Below are 23,087 nucleotides of genomic sequence, written 5' to 3'. Positions count from 1 at the left end.
CCTGAGTTGTCCCCCCTCCAGTGTGTACTCGGAAAGAGTTTTTAGTGCAGCGGGGAACCTGGTCAGTGAGCGGCGAAGGAGGTTGCTTCCTCACAACGTTGAAAAAATGATGTTTATAAAAATGAATAATCAATTCCTCAATGAAGTACAGCACTGCCCTCCAGATACTACAGAGGGACCTGTGGTTGTGGAGTCCAGCGGGGACGAATTGATAATGTGTGATGAGGAGGAAGTACACACTGTAGGGGGAGAGGAATCAGAGGTTGAGGATGAGGACGACATCTTGCCTCAGTAGAGCCTGTTTAGTCTGTACAGGGAGAGATGAATAGCTTTTTTGGTGTGGGGGCCCAAACAAACCAATCATTTCAGCCAAAGTTGTTTGGTAGGCCCTGTCGCTGAAATGATTGGTTTGTTAAAGTGTGCATGTCCTATTTCAACAACATAAGGGTGGGTGTGAGGGCCCAAGGACAATTCCATCTTGGAACTTTTTTTTTTGCATTATATGACCAAGCAACAGTCGTTTGCCATGTTCAAAAAGTAAAACCAAATGTAAAAAAATTCAAGAAATTAAACCAAAAGTAAAATGCCGTGTCATAATTTAAAACAAGAGGTATTGACGTGCTCTAAAACTACTGTATTGTTGTTTATATTTTATAAACACTACACTTGAAAGCTTGAGTCTTTCAATAGAAAAGTAACTGTCCATTGCACGAATATTTGCAACAGGGACAATTTTAGGGTTAAGAAAGTCAACTAATAATAACACTTCGACGCTGTGTGTCTTTATAAACACTACACTTGGAAGTTGGAGGAGGTATTGTGGCCCCGGCACCAAATTTACTACCGGGGCCACTCCACTGTGCAGTCCATATTTAGGTGTATCAGATATTAAACAACGGTGACAGTTGATGCCCAATTTTTTAATTATATTGTGGCCTCGGTACCAAATTGTGTACCGGGGCCACCCCACTACGCAGTCCAGATACTTGTTTGGTGGAATTCAGACCAGTTGAGGGTTTTATTATTATATTGTGTGGACCACTCTATCTATACCACACTACAACTCTATACCACTCTATTTCCTACTTTAATTCTATTTCATACTTTAATTCTATTTCCTACTTTAATTCTATTACTAATTAATTACCATAAAGAGGAACAAAATAAACCAATTTTACCAAAAGTATAATATGACTTAGACTTACAAACACTACACTTTAAAGATCGTGCCTTTAAATGAAAAAGTCAGTCTTCATTGCACGACTATGTGCAACAGGGACATTTTTTTGGGTTTACAAAGTCAAACAATAACACTTCGACCCTGTCTGTCTGGGGTCTCTCAATGACGAATTGTCTGTACCATGTTTGGAGGAGGTATTGTGGCCCCGGTATCAAATTGGGTACCGGGGCCACCCCACTATGCAGTCCAGATACTTGTTTGGTGGAATTCAGACACGTGGAGGGTTTTTTAATTATATTGTGGCCTCGGTACCAAATTGTGTACCGGGGCCACCACACTACGCAGTCAAGATAGATAGATGCGTATTGCGTATCATAGATAAAGTACATTCAGTGGTGTGGGGCAAATTGAAAAATATTCAAAATGCACTGACATTATCAAAAACAAGAGGTTGTCACACGCTAAAACTCCAACATGTATATGATGGAGAGGATGGAGGAGCAGCCGTGTGTGTAGTGTAATGCAGATCTGTTGAAGGTTTTTTATATATTTTATTGTGGTGCCCAGTGCCCACTCCTCTACGCAGTCCAGGTACAATTATTGGTGCGAATCATAAAAGTTCAGGGTTTTTAAGATATTGTGGTGACCCACTCCTCTACGCAGTCCAGGTACAATTATTGGTGCGAATCATAAAAGTTCAGGGTTTTTAAGATATTGTGGTGACCCACTCCTCTACGCAGTCCAGGTACAATTATTGGTGCGAATCATAAAAGTTCAGGGTTTTTAAGATATTGTGGTGACCCACTCCTCTACGCAGTCCAGGTACAATTATTGGTGCGAATCATAAAAGTTCAGGGTTTTTAAGATATTGTGGTGACCCACTCCTCTACGCAGTCCAGGTACAATTATTGGTGCGAATCATAAAAGTTCAGGGTTTTTAAGATATTGTGGTGACCCACTCCTCTACGCAGTCCAGGTACAATTATTGGTGCGAATCATAAAAGTTCAGGGTTTTTAAGATATTGTGGTGACCCACTCCTCTACGCAGTCCAGGTACAATTATTGGTGCGAATCATAAAAGTTCAGGGTTTTTAAGATATTGTGGTGACCCACTCCTCTACGCAGTCCAGGTACAATTATTGGTGCGAATCATACAAGTTCAGGGTTTTTAATATATTGTGGTGACCCACTCCTCTACGCAGTCCAGGTACATTTATTGGTGTGATTCATAAAAGTTCAGTGTTTTTAATATATATTGTGGTGACCCACTCCTCTACGCAGTCCAGGTACATTTATTGGTGCGAATCATACAAGTTGATGGTTTTCTTATTATATATATTGTGGTGACCCACTCCTCTACGCAGTCCAGGTACATTTATTGGTGCGAATCATAAAAGTTCAGGGTTTTTAAGATATTGTGGTGACCCACTCCTCTACGCAGTCCAGGTACAATTATTGGTGCGAATCATAAAAGTTCAGGGTTTTTAAGATATTGTGGTGACCCACTCCTCTACGCAGTCCAGGTACAATTATTGGTGCGAATCATAAAAGTTCAGGGTTTTTAAGATATTGTGGTGACCCACTCCTCTACGCAGTCCAGGTACAATTATTGGTGCAAATCATAAAAGTTCAGGGTTTTTAATATATATTGTGGTGACCCACTCCTCTACGCAGTCCAGGTACAATTATTGGTGCGAATCATAAAAGTTCAGGGTTTATAATATATTGTGGTGACCCACTCCTCTACGCAGTCCAGAAAGATACCTTGTTGCAACGTTTTGGACTAATAACTATATTGTGAGGTGTTCAGAATACACTGTAAATTAGTGGAAATGCTTGTTATTGAATGTTATTGAGGTTAATAATAGCCTAGGAGTGAAAATAAGCCCAAAAACTTGATTTTTAAACTTTTTATGTTTTTTTCAAAAAAAATCCGAATCCAATACCTTAAATCCGAACCGAGACCTTTCGTCAAGTGTTTTGCGAGACAAATCCGAACCTCAAAAATAACGAAAATCCGGATCCAAAACACAAAACACGAGACCTCAAAAGTCGCCGGTGCACATCCCTAATTTTTATAAACATCATTTTTTCAACGTTATGAGGAAGCAACCTCCTTCGCCGCTCACTGACCAGGTTCCCTGCTGCACTAAAAACTCTTTCCGAGTACACACTGGAGGGGGGACAACTCAGGTAAAATAGAGCCAGTTTGTACAGGGGCTTCCAAACTGCCTTTTTTTCCTGCCAGTAACAATATGGACTGTCTGACATGTCTACTTGGATGGTGTCAGCAAAGTAATCATCCACAATTTTTTCTATTGTGACAGCATCCAATGCAGCGAGAGTAGACATGTCTGCAATGGTTGGCAGGTCCTTCAGTCCGGACCAGATGTTATCAGCATCCCCGCCAGCGCCTCTTTTGGGAAAACTGAGCTTTTTCCTCGCAGCCATAGATGTGAAAGAAAATGAGGGTGGAGCTGTTGGCATGTCACGGTCCTCTTCAGAGGACAATCTCCTGACCAGCAGGTCTTTGCACCGCTGTAGACTTGTGTCCGCCGGAAACAGAGACACAACATACGCTTTAAACCGAGGATCGAGCACGGTGGCCAGAATGTATTCCTCTGACTTTAAAAGAGTGACCACCCTCTGATCCTGGCAAAGCGTACGAAGGGCTACATCCACAAGAGCTACATGCTTGGTGTAATCGCAATGGCTTACCAGCTCCTCCCTCACTTTCTCCAGCTGCTTCTGCAACAGCCTGATCAGGGGAATGACCTGACTCAAGCTGGCAGTGTCGGAACTGACTTCTCGTGTGGCAAGTTCAAATGGCTGCAGAACCTTGCACAACACGGAAATCAGTCTCCACTGCGCTTGACTGAGGCGCATCCCCACTCCTTTGCCTATGTCGTAGGTGGCTGTGTAGGCCTGAATGGCCTTTTGCTGCTCCTCCATCCTCTGCAGCATATAGAGGGTGGAGTTCCAGCGCGTCACAACCTCTTGTTTGAGGTGATGGCAGGGCAGGTTCATGCTTTTTTGATGTGCCTCTAGTCTGCAGTAGGCACTGGCTGAATGCCGAAAGTGTCCAGCAATTTTGCGCGCCACCGCAAGCATCTCCTGCACACCCCTATCACTCTTGAGGTAATGCTGCACCACCAAATTAATGGTGTGGGCAAAACATGGGACGTGCTGGAAATTGCCCATATTTAATGCCCGCACAATGTTACTGGCATTGTCTGACACCACAAATCCCCATGAGAGTCTAAGTGGGGTAAGCCACTGGGAGATAATTTCCCTCAGTTTCTCTAATATGTTGTCAGCGTTGTGCCTCTTATTAAATCCTGTAATACACAATGTTGCCTGCCTTTGCACGAGCAGCCATTTTGTAGATGCTGCTACTGATGCAGCTGTTGCTGTTGCTGCGGAAGGGGATGCATCTATCCAGTGGGCTGTCACAGTCATATAGTCCTTCGTTTGCCCAGAACCACTTGTCCACATGTCCGTGGTTAAGTGGACAGTGGGTACAACCGCATTTTTTAGAGCACTGAGGACACTTGATCGTACTTCTCTGTACATTTTTGGTATCGCCTGCCTAGTTAAGTGGAATCTCAAAGGGATTTGGTACCGGGGACACAATACCTCCATCAACCCTCTAAATCCCACTCCACTGATGGCGGACACCGGGCGCACGTCTAACACCAACATTGCAGTTACAGCCGCAGTTATACGCTTTGCAATAGGGTGACTACTATCGTATTTTGTGGTCATGGCAAACGACTGTTGGACGGTCAATTGTTTTGTGAAAGACTTAGCGGTCTTACGACTTCCCCTCTGGGAAGATGACCGACTAACAGCAGCAACAGCAGCAGTGGCAGTAGTAGGCGTACCGCTGCAGGATTCCTCTGATGAATCCCGTATTGAGGAGGACTCAGTCTGGCTGCTGACTTGGGCTGCAGGACTGAATCTGATGGAGATTGTGGAGGAAGTTGATGAGGAGGGTGTTGCTGGTGTGTATCCAACTGGACCACGGGATTTAGGTGTCCCTGTACCGATGAGGGTCCTAGCCCCAGTTCCTGAACTAACCACTGAACTATGAAGGTTATTCAGGTGACGTATAAGGGAGGATGTTCCTAGGTGGGCAAGATCCTTACCCCTGCTTATTTGAGCTTTACATAAGCTACATATGGCCATACATTGGTTGTCTGGATTTGGATAAAAATAACTCCAGACCGAAGAGGTGCATTTTTTTGGTCTTCTGACCAGGCATGACGATGGGCTTTTTCATCCCATGGACATCAGCTGTTTCCCCCCCTGGTGCCTCATTTACAATAACCACATCACCATCCTCATCATCAAGTTCCTCCACAGCGCCAGCTACATCATCAATAGGCTCCTCCCGAGCCACCTCTTCCCGTACAGTGATGGGAAGGTCAGGCTTGACAACCACCAACACCCTTGGACTCGCCTTGAGGATTTGTGATAATTTCTCTTTAGAAGGCAGAGTTGGTTGCTGTTTTGTTGCTGACAGCATAACTCTCTTCAATTTTTTGGAGGGGGGGGAGGAGGAGGAGGGATAAGAGCCGTGGGTGAAGCTGAACCACTAGTCATGAACACGGGCCAGGGCCTAAGCCGTTCCTTGCCACTCCGTGTCGTAAATGGCATATTGGCAACTTTACGTTTCTCCTCAGATGATTTTAAGTTTCTCTTTTTGCTACTTTTTCTTAACTTGGGCTTTTTGGATTTTACATGCCCAGTACTACGAGATTGGGCATCGGGCTTGGAAGACGACGTTGATGGCATTTCATCGTCTATGTCATGACTAGTGGCAGCAGCTTCAGCATTAGGAGGAAGTGGGTCTTGATCTTTCCCTACTTTATCCTCCAAATTTTTGGTCTCCATTATATGTAGCACAAGATACTGCAGAATGTGTGAACTTGGTAATATTGCAGTACCAATGGACTTATACTGCTGGATTGGTTTTGCAAATTTGGTTATAATTACATTTTTTTTTTAATTTTTTATTTTAATATTTTTTATAACTTTTTTTTATTTTTTCAAAACTTGGGAATAATGGGGAAATAACTATGCCCTTAGAAGCACAGAGCACAGGACACAGCACCACTGGACTGAACAGGACACAGCACAGGACCCAGCAGCACTACGGAACTCAGCAGGACAGAGCACAGGACACAGCACCACTGGACTGATACTGCAGAATGTGTGAACTTTGTAATATTGCAGTACCACTGGACTTTTACTGCTGAATGTGTGAACTTGGTAATATTGCAGTACCAATGGGCTTATACTGCTGGATTGGTTTTGTAAATTTGGTTATAATTATATATTTTTTTTAAATTTTTTATTTTTATTTTTTTTTTAACTTTTTTTTTATTTTTTAAAAACTTGGGAATAATGGGGAAATAACTATGCCCTTAGAAGCACAGAGCACAGGACACAGCACCACTGGACTGAACAGGACACAGCACAGGACCCAGCAGCACTACGGAACTCAGCAGGACAGAGCACAGGACACAGCACCACTGGACTGATACTGCAGAATGTGTGAACTTTGTAATATTGCAGTACCACTGGACTTTTACTGCTGAATGTGTGAACTTGGTAATATTGCAGTACCAATGGGCTTATACTGCAGGATTGGTTGTGCAAATTTTGTGGTAATTAAAAAAAAATTAAATTAGTTTTTGGTATTTTTTTACATAACTTTTTTTTATTTTTTTAAACACAGGGGAATATTGGGGAAATAACTATGCCCTTAGAAGCACAGAGCACAGGACACAGCACCACTGGACTGAACAGGACACAGCACAGGACCCAGCAGCACCACTGACCTCAGAAGGACAGAGCACAGGACACAGCACCACTGGGCTGAGCACAGCACAGCACAGCACTGAACTGAACAGCACGAGATATAGCAGGACAGAGGACCACCTAACACACCCTCCCTCTACCCTGATCAATCCCCGAGTGAAGATGGCGGTGACTAGTGGGAAATTTATAGGATCCGAGTATCGCGAGATCCGACAACGGGATTATGAGTCAGAGCCTCAGTTTCAGATTTGAATTTGGCGGCAATACCCGGATCTGTCTCGGATCCGACTCGGATCGGCAACGTTCAGGTGGGCTCGGATTTCATAAATCCGAGTGCGCTCATCTCTAGTTTAAAGATTGCAAACACATGTTCTCTCATGCATATACAGACGTCATCACTAGTAATTGGCACTTACACCTGCCCTGTAGCTGGTACAAGTGATACAATAAAAAAACTTGTACCTTTCATATGCCCAAGGCTTGAAGCGGACGCTGCTGCATGCGCTAGAGCTTGCCATGACCTTACTGTACATTGGCTACTTGCATACGTCCCTGAAATCATAGAATGCCGTAAGGGTCCTTTGCGTTCAAAGATGAATTGGATGTTGTTGGTACGTTCACTGACGAATGGTCCAGTTCTGGCCATTCACAGAGCGATTTTATGCAAAATACGGCATGATTTAGCATTTAATTTCCTTAATGAATCAGGCCCTATGTATGGGAATTAAAACCTTAATGACAGCCTTGTAAATGAGTAAGTTACTAACAATAAATACAATACAAACAATGCATATGGAGTTTTTACGAAATTTCAACAATTTTAACAATAATTAAAACACGGAATTCGTTTGTTAAACTTTCCTCTCCTCAGCTGTGGATAACTACGTTTGTCTGCACACAGAGGACAGAGGATCATGACTTCAGTCCATCTTCCTCTGCAAATGACATTACTGATTACTACATACAGCCATGACTACAACGTCAGTCATGTCCAGTCTCCGCCCATGTAATCTGCATACCAAGGCTCGTCCAATCACGCGGCAGGGGCGTTTCCTCCGTGTGCAAGACGTCTGCCGATTATCATTGCTCTTATTGTCAGGACTCCGGGGTGGCAGCGGCTGAGACATAACATTCGGGGTGATCGCGCTGTGTGCACAGACCCCTTGTCAGTCTGTCTGTGTGTATTCATTTATATCCAATTGTTTCCAGTGTGGCTGCTAACCCGACAAACTAATGAGAGGATGTCAGTGGCAGGACTAAAGAAACAGTTTCATAAAGCTAGTCAGGTAAGGGATGATTCTTTCATTAGCACTTAGTGCATGTCAACACAATGAGGGCTTTAAATCACTGTAGATGCTTCCACAATGGCTCATCACAGTATACATTGTCCTGTATTTTGCCTAGGAGCAGTTGTTACAACAGTATATGTTTAGGCTTACATTGTTTACATCCTACACTCCATTGTAATACGTAACAGAGTGTTCTGTTTATGTAAAGGGTGAAATTACCCATGCTAGAAATATTCTCTAGAAACCTACTGTGTATTTAAACAAGGAATCACAACATCTGATATTTATTGTTATGTATATCCAATAGTCGGCTGTTCTTTTTCACTAGGATTTTATAGATACTGGTGTTGAGGGTCACAACGTGATCGATATTACATATATTACATATCCATCTAATCAGACCTGTTGCATGTTAGATGACAGTAATTGCACAAAGCGTAATAAGAGTGATTTAGCAATGATAAAATGAATTTATAATATTGGGATGATGGCTTCCTTAGCAGGGCATCTTTGTTTTTATTTGATTGCATTATTGTGTAAATAGTGATTGAAGTTGCAAACAGATATACTGTATAGTTGCAGTATGAGTACATAATTGCTGAATGACATAGAAGAAATTCAGAACAGTTAGCTCTACAGGTAGAATATGGCTCATAAAAGATTTACTCTGAACATAAAATATATGACTTCTGTCAGAAATTATTGCTTTTTTTTGTATGCGATATAGGTTATATACACTGCAAATATTCTTTAAAACTGGACTATTTGAAAATCACAGATGCAAGATCACTTTATATCAACACCATTCAGGCAGATTACTGGCCTTAATTTACAACTGTTTCGACATGTCTTCCCTCACTTTCAGGCGTGTAGTTTTGCAATATTTGTATTCATGTATTACCCCCAGTAGGACACTATATATATATATATATATATATATATATATATATATATATATATATATATATATATATAATGCCCATTGTAATGCTTTCACACCCAGCGATGGAACTAGTATTACTAACATGTTGATCATCCATATGTCGTTATTATTTTTATTGTCCATTATTATTCATATAGCACTAACATATTCCACAGTGCTGTAGAATGTATTCATCAGGTAGGCAACATGTGGCTCTCTGGCTGTTGTCATCTTATATCCGTGTTATTGCCTGAACAGTGTTCATTCAGATACATTATAGCATTATAGACCGATTGTCTCCCAGATCACATGCATGATGCAGCCGCTCATTTTGTTTTTTTTGTGGCCCTTTCACATATTGCAGAGGTAGACAACATGTGGCTCCGTGGCTGTTGTGGCGTGGCACTCCAGGACTGGTGGTACAGATGGAGAGCCACATATTGCCTAAGCCTGTTTCAGATACATTGTTTGAACAGATCCCTATGTATAAAATATATTCTGGAAATAGTAGATGGCAGGATTGTCTTTACTAAGCAGTGGGGATTGTTTACTAACATTGTTCTAAAGTGCCCATCAGCAGTAAGTCATGATAATCAACAATTATCTTTTGTCTGTCTAGTGCCAGTTAGAAATGTCTGATTGTTTTGATGTAGTGCAAATCTGCTTCTTGCACTTATATTTGTAAATAGCCATCATTATCTTTTGAAGTAAAATTTAGACACATAGCACAGCAAGATCTAGAAAGTAATATGTCACTTTTAAAGTGCACCCATCGCCCATACATGTGTTAGAGAGGACTGTCCCTTCCGTCTTCTGTTCCACCTCTTCAGTCGTAATGAGGCTCAAGTGCCAGGTATGCACAAGTCTGCATCGACACATACGCGTCCATTCTCTTTGCAGGCAAGTGCAATGCAAATTTCCGTAATTTACGTTACGAAAACTTAAAAATCAGAAGTTTAACTCAGCATCAGGCCCAGTGTCTACTTCACAGTTCTACTTCAAAGCCTCACATATAACATGTATATGCTCACAGCTCATTACTTCTAGCCAAATTGCAGAGTGTCTGTGAAAACGTTGAATTACATCAGTCATGCATTTGGTCATGTTTTGGTGGAAATAATCCCATCATGTGAAGAAATATGTGACACAATGGATTGCTGAATATTTTGTTATAATGAAGCTTTAAACAATCATTGCTTTTTATTCCAGGAAACAGGCATTTCCTGCATCATAGTTATATGTACATAGGCTTACATTTACAAATGGATAAGTGTAAAAGCATTTTTTAAATCTAGTAGTTTTCAGAGGACTAAGTTGTACAGTAATAATGTTAAGTGGTAGTTTGGGCGATTTTGTGACTAAATTTGATTTTAGAAACATATTTAAAGCAAATACCATATGTTCAGCTCAGAGTTTTCAGCATTCTGATCCGTTTGTGAACATCATGATTCAATTTTCTGTGTCTCACAGCTGGAATATCTTTACTGGGTGTGGTCTGTGGTAAATCATTAGCTGTTTATGACAATATTTTATTGGACATGTACAAGATTCTGTCAATGGTAAACCATGTTTTTTAAGCCATATGATACATTTCTTCAGAATTTGTAATCATTAGAAAAAGGACCCAGTCATTTCCCTCAAGTCATGTCATAGTGCTTGATGAAATTCTTGAGATCTCAGGAGAGCAAGTAACGCCATTATCGGACATTAAAGCAACAATCCCACGTAGATTCTTTTTTTCTTCTTTAAATAACAAACTAAGTATTTTTTTTAAGTATGCATCATTTTTCTTAGCTATCTTCCTACAAACATCTCCTTTTCAAAAGGTCTCTATTTGGCCATCAAAAATGGCTGCCAGACACAGCCAGTCTACTACACAGCTCTCAGCATGTTATGTGATGGCAGAGGGGGGAGACGGAGGATGTCACAATGCTGACAGAGGGGTGTTCCAAAGCATCTCTGCTCACTACATCATGTGCCATATGACTGTGGTTGTCATGGAAGTCTAGAATCATAAATCATTAATAGCAGCCTGAAGAAAAAAGAAAAGAAGGATGATGGTAAATACCCACACTTTTCTGCCTGTCACAGTGATTTCTGTTAAAAACATACTTTTTATTTGCCATGAGATTTCTGCTTTAATATATTGCAATGGTTGTTTTTTACTGAGGCGAATAATACACATGAAATATGTAGTGGGTTTATAATTTAATAAATATGTCCATTGTGCTTTCTTTCACTCCTCTGCAACAAGTTGCCATGTTAGGAGGGTGTTGCTTATCTAACCAAACAAGCAGACAGTTACTGACCACTAGCTAGACTTGCTTTGTACAATGTTTGGTTGACTCATATAAATGGGAAGGGCCAGTAATGTCATGGCAACTCAGTTTTAGCTGTTGCATAACTTCTAATATTCAGAATCCCGAAAGCGGGACAATATAAGCCATGCCAAATTACGTCCAACCTCCACCCACAGATGGGCATATATGGTCAAAATCCCACCCACTTTCCTGCGATAATAGGGACAGCCGGGGGGTATGCTATTGAACCTGAATGAGAATTCTTTAGGACCTGTCCTAAAAGGTGGGAGGCATTGCAGCTGTCTGTAATGTATTTGGCAGTAACACTTTATCTTTAATCCAGCTATAGACAAAAGTCATATTAGCAAATATGTAAATTTTTGAGATTAAGTGGTCCTTTAAATGGTATTGAAATAAAAGAACTCTTTAATATATATATATATATATATATATATATATATATATGTATATTTCAACTAAGAAAGCACAACATTACAGCATTATGATAATTTCTTTACAACTGCTTTAGTAAACATGTATGTCTACACAAATGTATGTTCACGGCATACTACAATGAATTCACGACAGAACAGAATTGAATCAATATCTATACATTATTAACAACTTATAGGCACTATATGTAGACATATAACCCTGCCAATAGGTCACATTGTATGTATATTTGTTCTGAATTACTGTTCTCTCAGAAACTGGTCTGTGTTCAGTTATCCAGCCCTGCAGCTCTGCATGATAGCTAGTGTCCATTCTCAGCCTTTTCCTGTTTTCTGTGTTCTGAATGCATGAAATCCAGGACGGAATATACATAAGGGGGTAAAAAAGTTTCCTGTAAGGCTGTTATTTTTAAAACTGTACTAATAAAATGACCGCTTGACTGCAATAATAGCAAAAATAGAATGCAGATAGCAGTTAGTGATGGCTGTAATTCGGATCAGCTTTGTGCCCTACCGCCATCATAATCTCATTTTCACAAATATAAAACAGTTACAAATTTGTTAAAACAGAGGGAGAACACAAATAAGTGCTGAGGAGGGTAATCACACCAAAAACAAGGTTGTTTCAAGGGTCTATGGGACTAACGTCTCTGTTGAACTGCTGGACCCATTAAACTTAACTGTCATTGTTGTTGCCTTCTCTGCCCGGATGCTGTACCCACTGAGCCTAGCATATGTTTATAGACGATCCTGAATAACTAGCTGTACCAGTCTCACTATACTATATATCATTTTGATTAAGGGCAGTTCTTCTACCTGCTGTCACCCAGAAAGTACCAGCTGTTGTTAGATATTCCAGATTTACCAGTCATCACAATCAGAAAGTGTGGCTGAATAACAATTAGGATCAGTGATCAAGCGTATTGCCTGGAAGTGGGTTTAAGCATTGGGCGACAGGTGAATGGGATTCTGCTCTCTAACGTTTCCCCAAGCCAAACTATCCTGCAGGGTTGAATCGCCATCAGCTTCTCTGCGCAGTTACATGTGAAATAATTTTAATATATGTCCCTTAATGACTACAGATATCTGACCAATATTTTTTGTATTCTTAGTTTGGTGTACTATTTTATGTCCAACTCTACCTTTATCCATACTTGCTAACATTTTGAAGTGCCACTCTGGGAGTTCTTGGTGGGGGTATGGGTGGAGGGGATATGGGCGGAGGGGATATAGGCTTGTCAAATCGCATAATTTTACAGCGGTATCAAGCTGTAGTGATTCCCTAAGAATCGCGGCTCTAATTCTGCCCACTTCACTTGGAAGTGGGCAGATGCGGGAGGATTCCCTACTCTCCCGGGATACAGGGAGACCGACCTGGAATTCGGGAGTCTCCCAGACATTCCGGGAGAGTTGGCAAGTATGCCTTTATCTTTTCTAGGTAATGCACTGTGACCACTGCATTCTACAATTTTAATGCTGCATTTAAATGTTTAAAAATGCAATACAGCCTATTTGCCACAGTTTAATGTGCGCTACAAGTATAGTACATTGTATGGTAAACGTGTTGAAGCTGTGTTAAAACTATGTGCAAAGGTTTTTTTCCCCATTTTCCCAACACATATGTATTACAAGACCCTTTAGCACTAAGTAGGTATTTTGCTATTGCATTTGCTTAATTATGACAAGAAGGAATACATTCATAATAATATTTTAGTTATTTTGAAATCTATTTATTACTTTTTGGATGGCAACGAATATGAACTACTCAGACCTTGCAAAGACAAACTGAACTCCTTCGGGGAAATTAAAATTTCCTGGTGCAGCCCTGTATATGCAATTGAGCAAATAGAGGGGATGGGAGAGGGTATTACTAATATACATTGGATTTAAGTAAAAATTTAATTCTTCTTGGTGACTGTCTAGTCTATGGATCCTTACGAGACTCCTAAAAGACATGCGGGCCAATATGAATTGGTCAGTCATATTTTTATACTACATCCAGTGTGCGTAAGAAGACACACAAGTGTAAATGGTACTAACAAGTCATATACAAATTGGCCACACAGATAGGTTGCCAAATTGGACTGATCTGTTTAGCGCTCATGCCGAGCAATAGATCATATACAGGCAGTTAGGGATCACTGCTGTCCATTATGGATATGCTGGAAAAAAAATTTGTTCCATTGTGATCTGATTATTTTTCAGGTTTGCAAAAATTTTGGGGCAACACATGGTGATATCTGGCAAATTTACTAATATCGGAGACTATATGGCTGCATCAGTGGCCAGCATTACATACGGGGTTACATACGTGATGGTATCAGCATACTGTCCCAAAACTATTGGCTTGCTGAGAAAGCCGATAGGTTTGCAGGGGCGTACGCAGGGGGGTTTCTGGGTCTCCAGAAACCCCTCCCCTTCGCTAAAAAAGTGTCCTACATAGCGGCACTGTACTATACAGCAGCCGCGGCGCTGTCAAAGTAGCGTCCGCGGCGGTGCTGTATTGTATACAGCACCGCTGCGGACACTTTTTTGACAGTACCGCGGCTGCTGTATAGTACAGTGTTGCCGAAACTTTCTTTTTTTTTTATTAGGGTGGAGGGGAAACCCCCCCCTTAAAAATTTTCCGTGCGCCCCTGGTTTGGGGCAACACCCGTGCGCTTCAGCAGATAAATGCTGTTGGACTGTGTGTGCGGTTATTTGCTGAGGCCAAATTGTAAATGAATCCTTCCAAGAGTCAGGATCGGCCTGTGTGTAGCCAGCTTTAGTCTGAAGTAATTTGATGATCTTCTTATTGGGAAATCATTGTGGTAGGTCTGCGATTTCCCTTTTATGTTTGTGTGTTATATTTCACTCTTGTTTCTTCCAACATGTCATGTAACAGCTGTGAATCTGAAACACGAATACAAGCCTAGTAATGCTAGCTGTCAGGGGAAATATGGCCTAGTTTCTATTCTTACTAATCTAAAATAGGATTGGGGCCAAGGAGAAGCATCCTTTACAGCAGACGGTTTTTTCTCTAATCTCTTTATATATTAGTAAATGACTTCGTATCTCAATTGTGTCTCAGGCCTAAACTTCATTGCAGCTTTGTGTCTCCGTTTTGTAACCACAGTAATGCAATTTACCACAAGAAAAAGAGAATATATTTCAGTATCTACATCCCCTGTGTTGTATTGTACTATAGCTGTCAGTGACTAATTATTGTGTGTACAATAACTGGGTGCCTTTCAAATTTTACCCGTCAATTTGCAGGTGTGCAGGTAAACTAGTATATGGTTAAGCATTGCTTCATCAAATATGTCTGCAGTATTAACCACTAGCATGTTAACTAGAAGCACAAAAATTAATTAATTAATTATTTTAACTTAACAATATTTGTCTGCAGAGTTTGGCCGGGACAACAGCAGGGTTTATTTTGTCACAATTTCGAGATTCTAGGTGTTGGGAGGTATGAGATAGACACACAGTGGTGAAAGTGGTGGTATGTAAATTTGGAAATGGCGGTATGAAAAGTGTAATCGGAATGTAAGTGAATGGAATTTGATAATTTTTCTACAGGAAGGCAGTTGTGAAATAGCATCACGGCTTACCACCACATAAATCCCCCACTTTGACCACTGTGTATGTGTATATATATATGTATATGTATATTATCATCACCACCATTTATTTATATAGCGCCACTAATTCCGCAGTACAGCGCTGCGGAATTAGTGGCACTATATAAATAAGTAACTCGGATAACTCATTCACATCAGTCCCTGCCCCATTGGAGCTTACAGTCTAAATTTCCTAACATACACACAGACAGACAGAGAGATACTAGGCTCAATTTGATAGCACCCAATTAACCTACCAGTATGTTTTTGGAGTTTGGGAGGAAACCGGAGCATCCGGAGAAAACCCACGCAAACATGGGGAGAACATACAAACTCCACACAGATAAGGCCATGGTCGGGAATTGAACTCATGACCCCAGGCAGAAGTGCTAATCATATATATATATATATATATATATATATTTATATATATACATATTATATATATACTGTGTGTATGTGTAAATACTTTGACGTAGCAGCTATTGACATCTACTTTCAAAACTGTACCTTTGGTAGTTCATTTGTTCTGTAATCCGGTGGAATCCTGCAGAAAATAAACATTGAAGTGTATTACACAGTGCTTAACTCTCCTACTCATTCACATTCTATAGTGTGGTAAAGTTTAACAAGGAAATAGACACTTGTAACTTTAACTATGAGCTGTGATGCAGGTTTACATTTTAAAAGTACCTTTAATGTCCTAATTTCAGATGGTCTGTTTACATATTTGCTTGTGCTCTATGTATGTCCTAAAAAGAACAAAGTCCCCCTTAGCTCCCTCGACCAGGAGAAAACAGAAAATATATTTGTGTGCTACATGCAAATGCGAATGTTGACTGTAAAGTCTTGTTGAATATACTCACTTAACTGTTATTCATTACCTATAGGTGTGAATAGTTCAGGCATGGATTTACAAATTAGTTTCAAAGCAAAACAAAAGAAAAGGTCTGTATAGAGGACATTCCTCAATAAAATGTTACTGCACACAAAGCCACATTTCTTTCTCGCTTATTACAAGTGCAGTTTACTTATGCAGCTAAAGCATTTGAAGAACGTTTGTGTGGGAGTTCTGTGCTGTGTAATCTCAGAGTGAGGTAACTGTGGGAATACTGAGCGTTAACGTTTTACATTTAGTTACCAAAATATATGATCTCTGCCTCCTGTGAACCTAAGCAGGTGTCCACCCTTGGCCCTCCAATAATTACCACCATCATCATCTATTTATTTATATAGCGCCACTAATTCCGCAGCGCTGTACAGAGAACTCATTCACATCAGTCCCTACCACATTGGAGCTTACAGTCTAAATCCCCTCACACACACAAATAGGCCGAGAGAGACTAAGGGCAATTAACCTACTAGTATGTTTTTGGCGTGTGGGAGGAAACCAGAGCCCCCAGAGGAAACCCACACAAACACAGGGAGAACATACAAACTCCACACAGATAAGGCCATGGTCGGGAATCGACCTTATGATCCCAGTGCTGTAAGGCAGAAGTGCTAACCACTAAGCCACAGTGCTGCCCAACCATAACTTCACAATACAATTTTCTTTCTTCTGCAAATTGTTCACTTTTATAATATGTATAATTCTATGGCACATTGTTGAGGATCACCAAAATAAATACAGGTGTTGCCTGTATCAGTGGAGGATTAAGATGATCTGAGTCCCTGGACTGTACTTACACCATGGGCCACCCCCCAACATGTGAATTTGACTACATGTCAAACCAACCTTCCTCACCTGGTCCTGGCACATGCTTTTATTTTCTGATCTTAGCATACATTGTGATTTACTACATCAATACGTGATATCACCACATCGATTTGCACTGATGCTTGGTGCCTTCGTGTAGTGTAGTGGGGAAGCCTTGGCCCTCTAGGGAACCTGGTCTCTGCTTCTACAGTGATTGATGTATTTTTCAGCGGCAATTTATGCTTGAGCTAATGACAAAAATAAGAAGCGTATCACGGTAACAAATCATAAGTATCCAATATTAATAGAAAATATATATCTCTTGCTCTGAAGAGGCCAACACATACTGATTGAAACTACTGTGGATTAAACCACACTTTCAAGTGAAGATCTGTGTATGTGCATGTGTATCTAATGTATATGAAAACAACAGACTCCATTCAGGGCATAACTCACTTTTTGGCCCCTCTCTAACCAATGGGCAGCTGGGCCACTTGCCCACTTTTCTCTGTAGTGGATGAACCCATGAATCACACAATGCTTGTATGTCTGAGGTTCTCTCCTCACCCAGTCACTCTCTTTCTCTTTAGGGACAGGATGCCCTCCTGTAACCTGGTTCTCTGTCTCAGACCTCTCTGCCCCTTGCAGGACACACAATGCCCAGGCACAGGGCCCTCTTCTCCTGGGACAGACCTCTTGTCCGTCTCCAACAGGTCCGTCTCAGCTTTCAAAAGTCACACACACACTTTTACTACTGCGGGGGAGCAAGCAAAAGTCCAGGACCTGAACAGGTGGTAAACTAGCTCCAGTCTGCAACCATCACAATATATCTCTTAAATTCTAAACTCATTTGGGCAGGGCCATCTTTACCTTCTGTTTCATGTCATTGTGTGTAATTTGTACTGCACTGCGCAATATATCGGCACTTTATAAAGATATAAATATGTATGTGTCTAGATATGCACTACATGGTCAACAGTATATGGAACAAGGAGACCTAGGCAGAACCATGAAAAACTGCACCAGAGCATTATTTATTCTGCACCAAACTTTACAGTTGCCAGTAGGCATTCGGGTAGGAAGCGTTCTCCAGGCATCCGCCAAACCCAGATTCATCCAGCAGACTGCCTGATGGTGTATTGTGATTCGCCACTTCAGAAAACGCGTGTCCACTGCTCCAGAGTCCAACAGCGCTGTGCTTTACATCACTCCAGTTAATGTTTGGTATTGATGATCTGAGGCTTGTGTGTGGCTGCTCTATATATACCCAATCCATGAATCTCCAGATGAACAGTTCTTGTGCAGATGTTTCTGCCAGAGGCAATGTGGAACTCAGTAGTTAGTGCAACCGAGGACAAAGGATTTTTACATGCTGTGTGCTTTAGTACTCAGCAGTCCTGTTCTTTTAGCTCGTGTGGCTTACTGTTGCTTCTCCTAGACGTGTCCACTTCATAATTGAAAGTCACTGAGCTCTTCAGTATGACCCATTCCTCTGCCAATATTTGTCTATGGAGATTGCATGGCTGTCTCCTTCATTTTATACACGCGTGTGTGTGTGTGTGTGTGTGTGTGTGTGTGTGTGTGTGTGTGTAATATAGCTATATATAATGTGTGTGTTTGTATATATATATATATATATATATATATATATATATATATATATATAAATAAAATATCCATTCCAAGTAAGGGTGTGCACCGGCCACTTTTGGTGTTTTGGGTTTTGGGTTCTGATTAGCTTGAGGTTTTGGGTTCTGATTTGTTTTGCCAAAACACCCCACGAAAGGTTTTGGTTCTGATTTTGGGTTTTGGGTTCTGATTTTTTTTTAAAAAAAGCATAAAAAGTGCTAAAATCCATATTTTGGTGTTTTTTTTTCACTCCTACACTATTATTAACCTCAATAACATTCATTTCCACTAATTTCCAGTCTATTCTGAACACCTCTCAATATTATGAACCTAGCTCAACCTCACACACATAAAAGACTTTTCACCTACAACTATTTGGTTCTAAAGCCGACAGAGAGCCCAGTTTCCCTCTCTTCTTTCCTCCCCTCTCCCTATAATGACATCCCTATGTTTTTCCTTCTTTTGCATTCTCCAACCCCTCTCAACCAAGTTTCTAGAATGGTTCTAATACATTTTATCCCTTTCTAAATTTGTGTCTTACTTCATATATAACACTGTTTTAATTGTTTATCTAAGAATCCGTTTTATGTTAAGTATACCACACCATTCCACTGCCACCTCATACCTTGATAAATCTGTGAAATTCAAATAAAAATCGATTTAAATAAAAAGATGTAACTATATTCAGTATTTGGTTAATGAACTCACAAGCTACATGTGTGAGAGCTCTTGATATGAATATATCACTGATGATCTTTATTTGTCCTAGTGCCACAATGGTTTTCCTTCCAAATGTCACTTATAGTAGTGCTTGATAAATATGTTATGGAATACAGTATACAGTTGTTGACAATATACCTACATAATGATTTCTCTTCCTGTGAAATGGCATAGTAATAATTAGTAATCATTACATTCAATCTGCAGAAATATATATTATTGCTCATAATAGCTGTGGAAATATAAAAAAGAAAGTTAGAACAGATAGAACAGTTAGGTTTAGGGTATGGACCGGGTGTAAGACAGGAAAGTGTGGGGTATGGATCTGGTGGTGAGAGATTGTGATGAGACATGGACATTTGTGACTAAGCAGTGGTGGAGCACGTTGCTAAGGTACTAAGCAAATGGACATGACGGTGTGGTGGCTGAGGGTACAGAAGGAATCCAAGTAGAGTGGTGGAGTTAGGCATCATCTGAAATGAGGGCAACGCACATTTTGGTCTGCAGCACTGAGTGTTTAGCTGGTAATAGGTCACTGATGTGCTTGGGGCCCTGGCAGAATGCTTGGTTATGGTATGGTGGAAGGGGTTTAGAGGGAATCCAGGCAGAGAGTTGGAGGTAGGGTGCAACATGGTCTAATGATCCTTACGTGTAACTTAAGGGCTTGTGAACACACAAATGCTGCCCGATTGCAGGCTGATGGTGGTGATGTAATGGTGTGGGGAACTTTTTCTTGGTACACATAATGCCTCTTATTACCAATTGAGTAACGTGTTGCTGACTATGTGCGTAGCTTTATTGGCACAATCTACCTATCTACTAATGGACAGCAGGATACCACACCAAGTCAAAGAGCACATTATTATTATTATTATTATTTATTTATAAGCCGCCACAAGGTTTCCGCAGCGCCGAACACAGTACAAACAATGGACAGTACAGGGAATAACAGTACAGAACAATAAACAAGTAATACCGAGACTTCAGATGCTCCAGGAAAATCAAGAATATTGAGGTTGGAGCAGAAGAGAAGGTAGAGAGACAGGAGGGAGAAGGGCCCTGCTCATTAGAGCTTACATCCTAAAGGGAGGGCAACAGACAATCGGCACAGAGGGAGTCAGAGGAGGGGAGCAAGCGCACCCTTTTCAAAGGAGGATCCAGGAGATGAGAGCGAGCATGGAAAGAGGGTTAAGTGGAGGGCTGGTAAGCCTTGAGGAAGAGATGAGTTTTGAGTGCCCGTTTGAAGGAGCACAAGTTAGGGGATAGACGGATGGAGCGAGGGAGGTCATTCCAGTGCAAGGGGGCAGCTCGGGAGAAGTCTTGAATTCTGGAGTGGGATGAGGTTATTAGAGTGGTGGAGAGGCGACGGTCATTGGCCGAGCGCAGGGAACGGGCGGGAGTGTGGATGGAGAGGAGATTGGAGATATAAGGGGCAGTAGACTGGGAGAGGGCCTTGTAGATGAAGGTAAGAAGTTTGAAAAGAATTCGATAGGGGAAGGGGAGCCAGTGAAGGGCAAGGCAGAGAGGGGAGGCAGAAGAGGAGCGGCGAGAAAGGAAGATAAGCCTTGCCGCCGCATTAAGTATAGAACGAAGGGGGGCAAAGCGAGAGCGGGGGAGGCCGGTGAGGAGAAGATTGCAATAGTCCAGCCGGGAAATGATGAGCGCGTGGATAATAGTTTTGGTTGCTTCATTAGATAGGAAGGGCCGGATGCGGGCAATGTTACGAAGTTGAAAGCGTCAGGATTGCGCAAGAGATTGAATGTGGGGGGTAAAAGAGAGGGAGGAGTCGAGGGTGACGCCCAGGCAGCGTAGTTGGGGGACGGAGGAAATGGTGGAGTTGTTAATAGTGATGGAGAGATCCAGATGGGATAAGGACTTAGACGGAGGGAAAACAATAAGTTCTGTTTTTTCAATGTTAATTTTGAGAAAGCGAGAGGACATCCAAGAGGAGATGGCACATGTCATCACAAGCTGGTTCCACAAATATGACAATGGGTCCAGTGTACTCAAATGTCATCCATAGTCACCAAATCTCAGTCCATAGAGTACCTTTAAAATGGGAGATTGGCAGAGCATGAATGCCAACAAATCTGCAGGAACAACAACCCAGTATGTATACTGTATATACAACCACTTCTTACTTTGATAACTGTGTTTTTACTGGTCACATCGCAAATAACACAGCAGTATTTTGTCAGAATGATACCAGGTGACCCTAAATATGTATATATATATATATACACACCAATCCACCACAATATTAAAACCACCTGCCTAATATTGTGTAGGTCTCCCTTGTGCCGCCAAAAAATAGCTCTGACCCATCGATGCATAGTCTCCATAAGATCTCTGAAGGTGTCCTGTGGTATCTGGCACCAAGACGATAGCAGCAGATCTTTTAAGTCCTGTAAGTTGCGAGGTGGGATCTCCATGGCTCTGATATTCCTGATCAATGTTTGCATTGATTCCCCATCAGGGAATGCTGTTGCCACAAAGGGGTGTACTTGGTCTGCAACAATGTTTAGGTAGGTGGTAAACTTTCACAATTATTTACTATGGATAACATATTCTTAAGAGTTATATGTACTTTAAATCCTGTTTATAAAATGCCAAATTATGTTTCAGGTTGTTAAAGGCCCTTTTTGTCTTTTGGTGTATTGATCTGTTGTTACACACACAATATATTGTAACTTGATGTAGAACATTATATCATTCTGGCAAAGGGATAGTTTACTATAATGTGCCAAGCCTTAGGAGAGGATTTATTTTTTTGGGTGTGGTACAGTAATGCTTAACTAACTAACATGATTTTGATGACAAGGTTTTTTCTAACAATTCTTTTTCTTTTTTTAATGCAACTCTATACAATGTAGTAATATAATGATAAAATGTAAGATTGGTAAAATGTGAGCCAGTGATGAAGTTGTCTAGCCATAAACATTCATATAAAAGATCCAGACGAGGGATACATATATTTTGGTATAGGGCCTGATAGAATTTGAATGTTATTTCTTGAAACTATTTTATTTGCCCGGATACAACATACTTGAAAAGGAAAGCTTGCATACCTCTCCTCTCACTCTAGAATATTTTGGGGGCACTATATGCAGGGCTGCCATCAGAAATTGGGTCCGGCAGATGCAAAGCTATAGCATGAAACCATGGCACCCAGAGCAATAACATGTCTCCCAGACCTCCTTACATGCCCATCAGACTGGCCACATGCCATAAGAACTCACCACATGTTATGTGCATGCCCATCAGACTGGCCACATACCATAAGACCTCACCACATGTTATGTGCATGCCCATCAGACCTGGCCACATGCCATAAGACCTCACCACATGTTATGTGCATGCCCATCAGACCTGGCCACATGCCATAAGACCTCTCCATATGTTATTTACATGCTCATAAATCCTCCCCATATAACATCAAACCTCTCTGTATGCCCCTTACATGCCCAT

At 41.1% G+C, this 23,087-nt stretch overlaps 1 protein-coding gene across 1 annotated transcript in view; it reads left to right on the top strand.

The window, feature by feature from the left end:
• Window positions 1–8,081: 8,081 nt before the first annotated feature.
• The window catches only part of SH3GL3 (SH3 domain containing GRB2 like 3, endophilin A3), a 77,587-nt gene continuing 62,581 nt past the window's right edge, over window positions 8,082–23,087 (top strand). The window contains exon 1 of the mRNA XM_075207909.1: window positions 8,082–8,292. Coding sequence (XP_075064010.1) covers window positions 8,248–8,292 — 45 coding nt within the window. The 5' untranslated portion in view covers window positions 8,082–8,247. The remainder of the gene's footprint in view (window positions 8,293–23,087) is intronic.

The sequence above is a fragment of the Mixophyes fleayi genome, chromosome 4 (assembly GCF_038048845.1).
Source record: "Mixophyes fleayi isolate aMixFle1 chromosome 4, aMixFle1.hap1, whole genome shotgun sequence".
NCBI classification, from domain to species: domain Eukaryota; kingdom Metazoa; phylum Chordata; class Amphibia; order Anura; family Limnodynastidae; genus Mixophyes; species Mixophyes fleayi.
The sequence above is the reverse complement of the archived record's forward strand: the minus strand, read 5'-3'. Positions and strand labels throughout refer to the sequence as shown.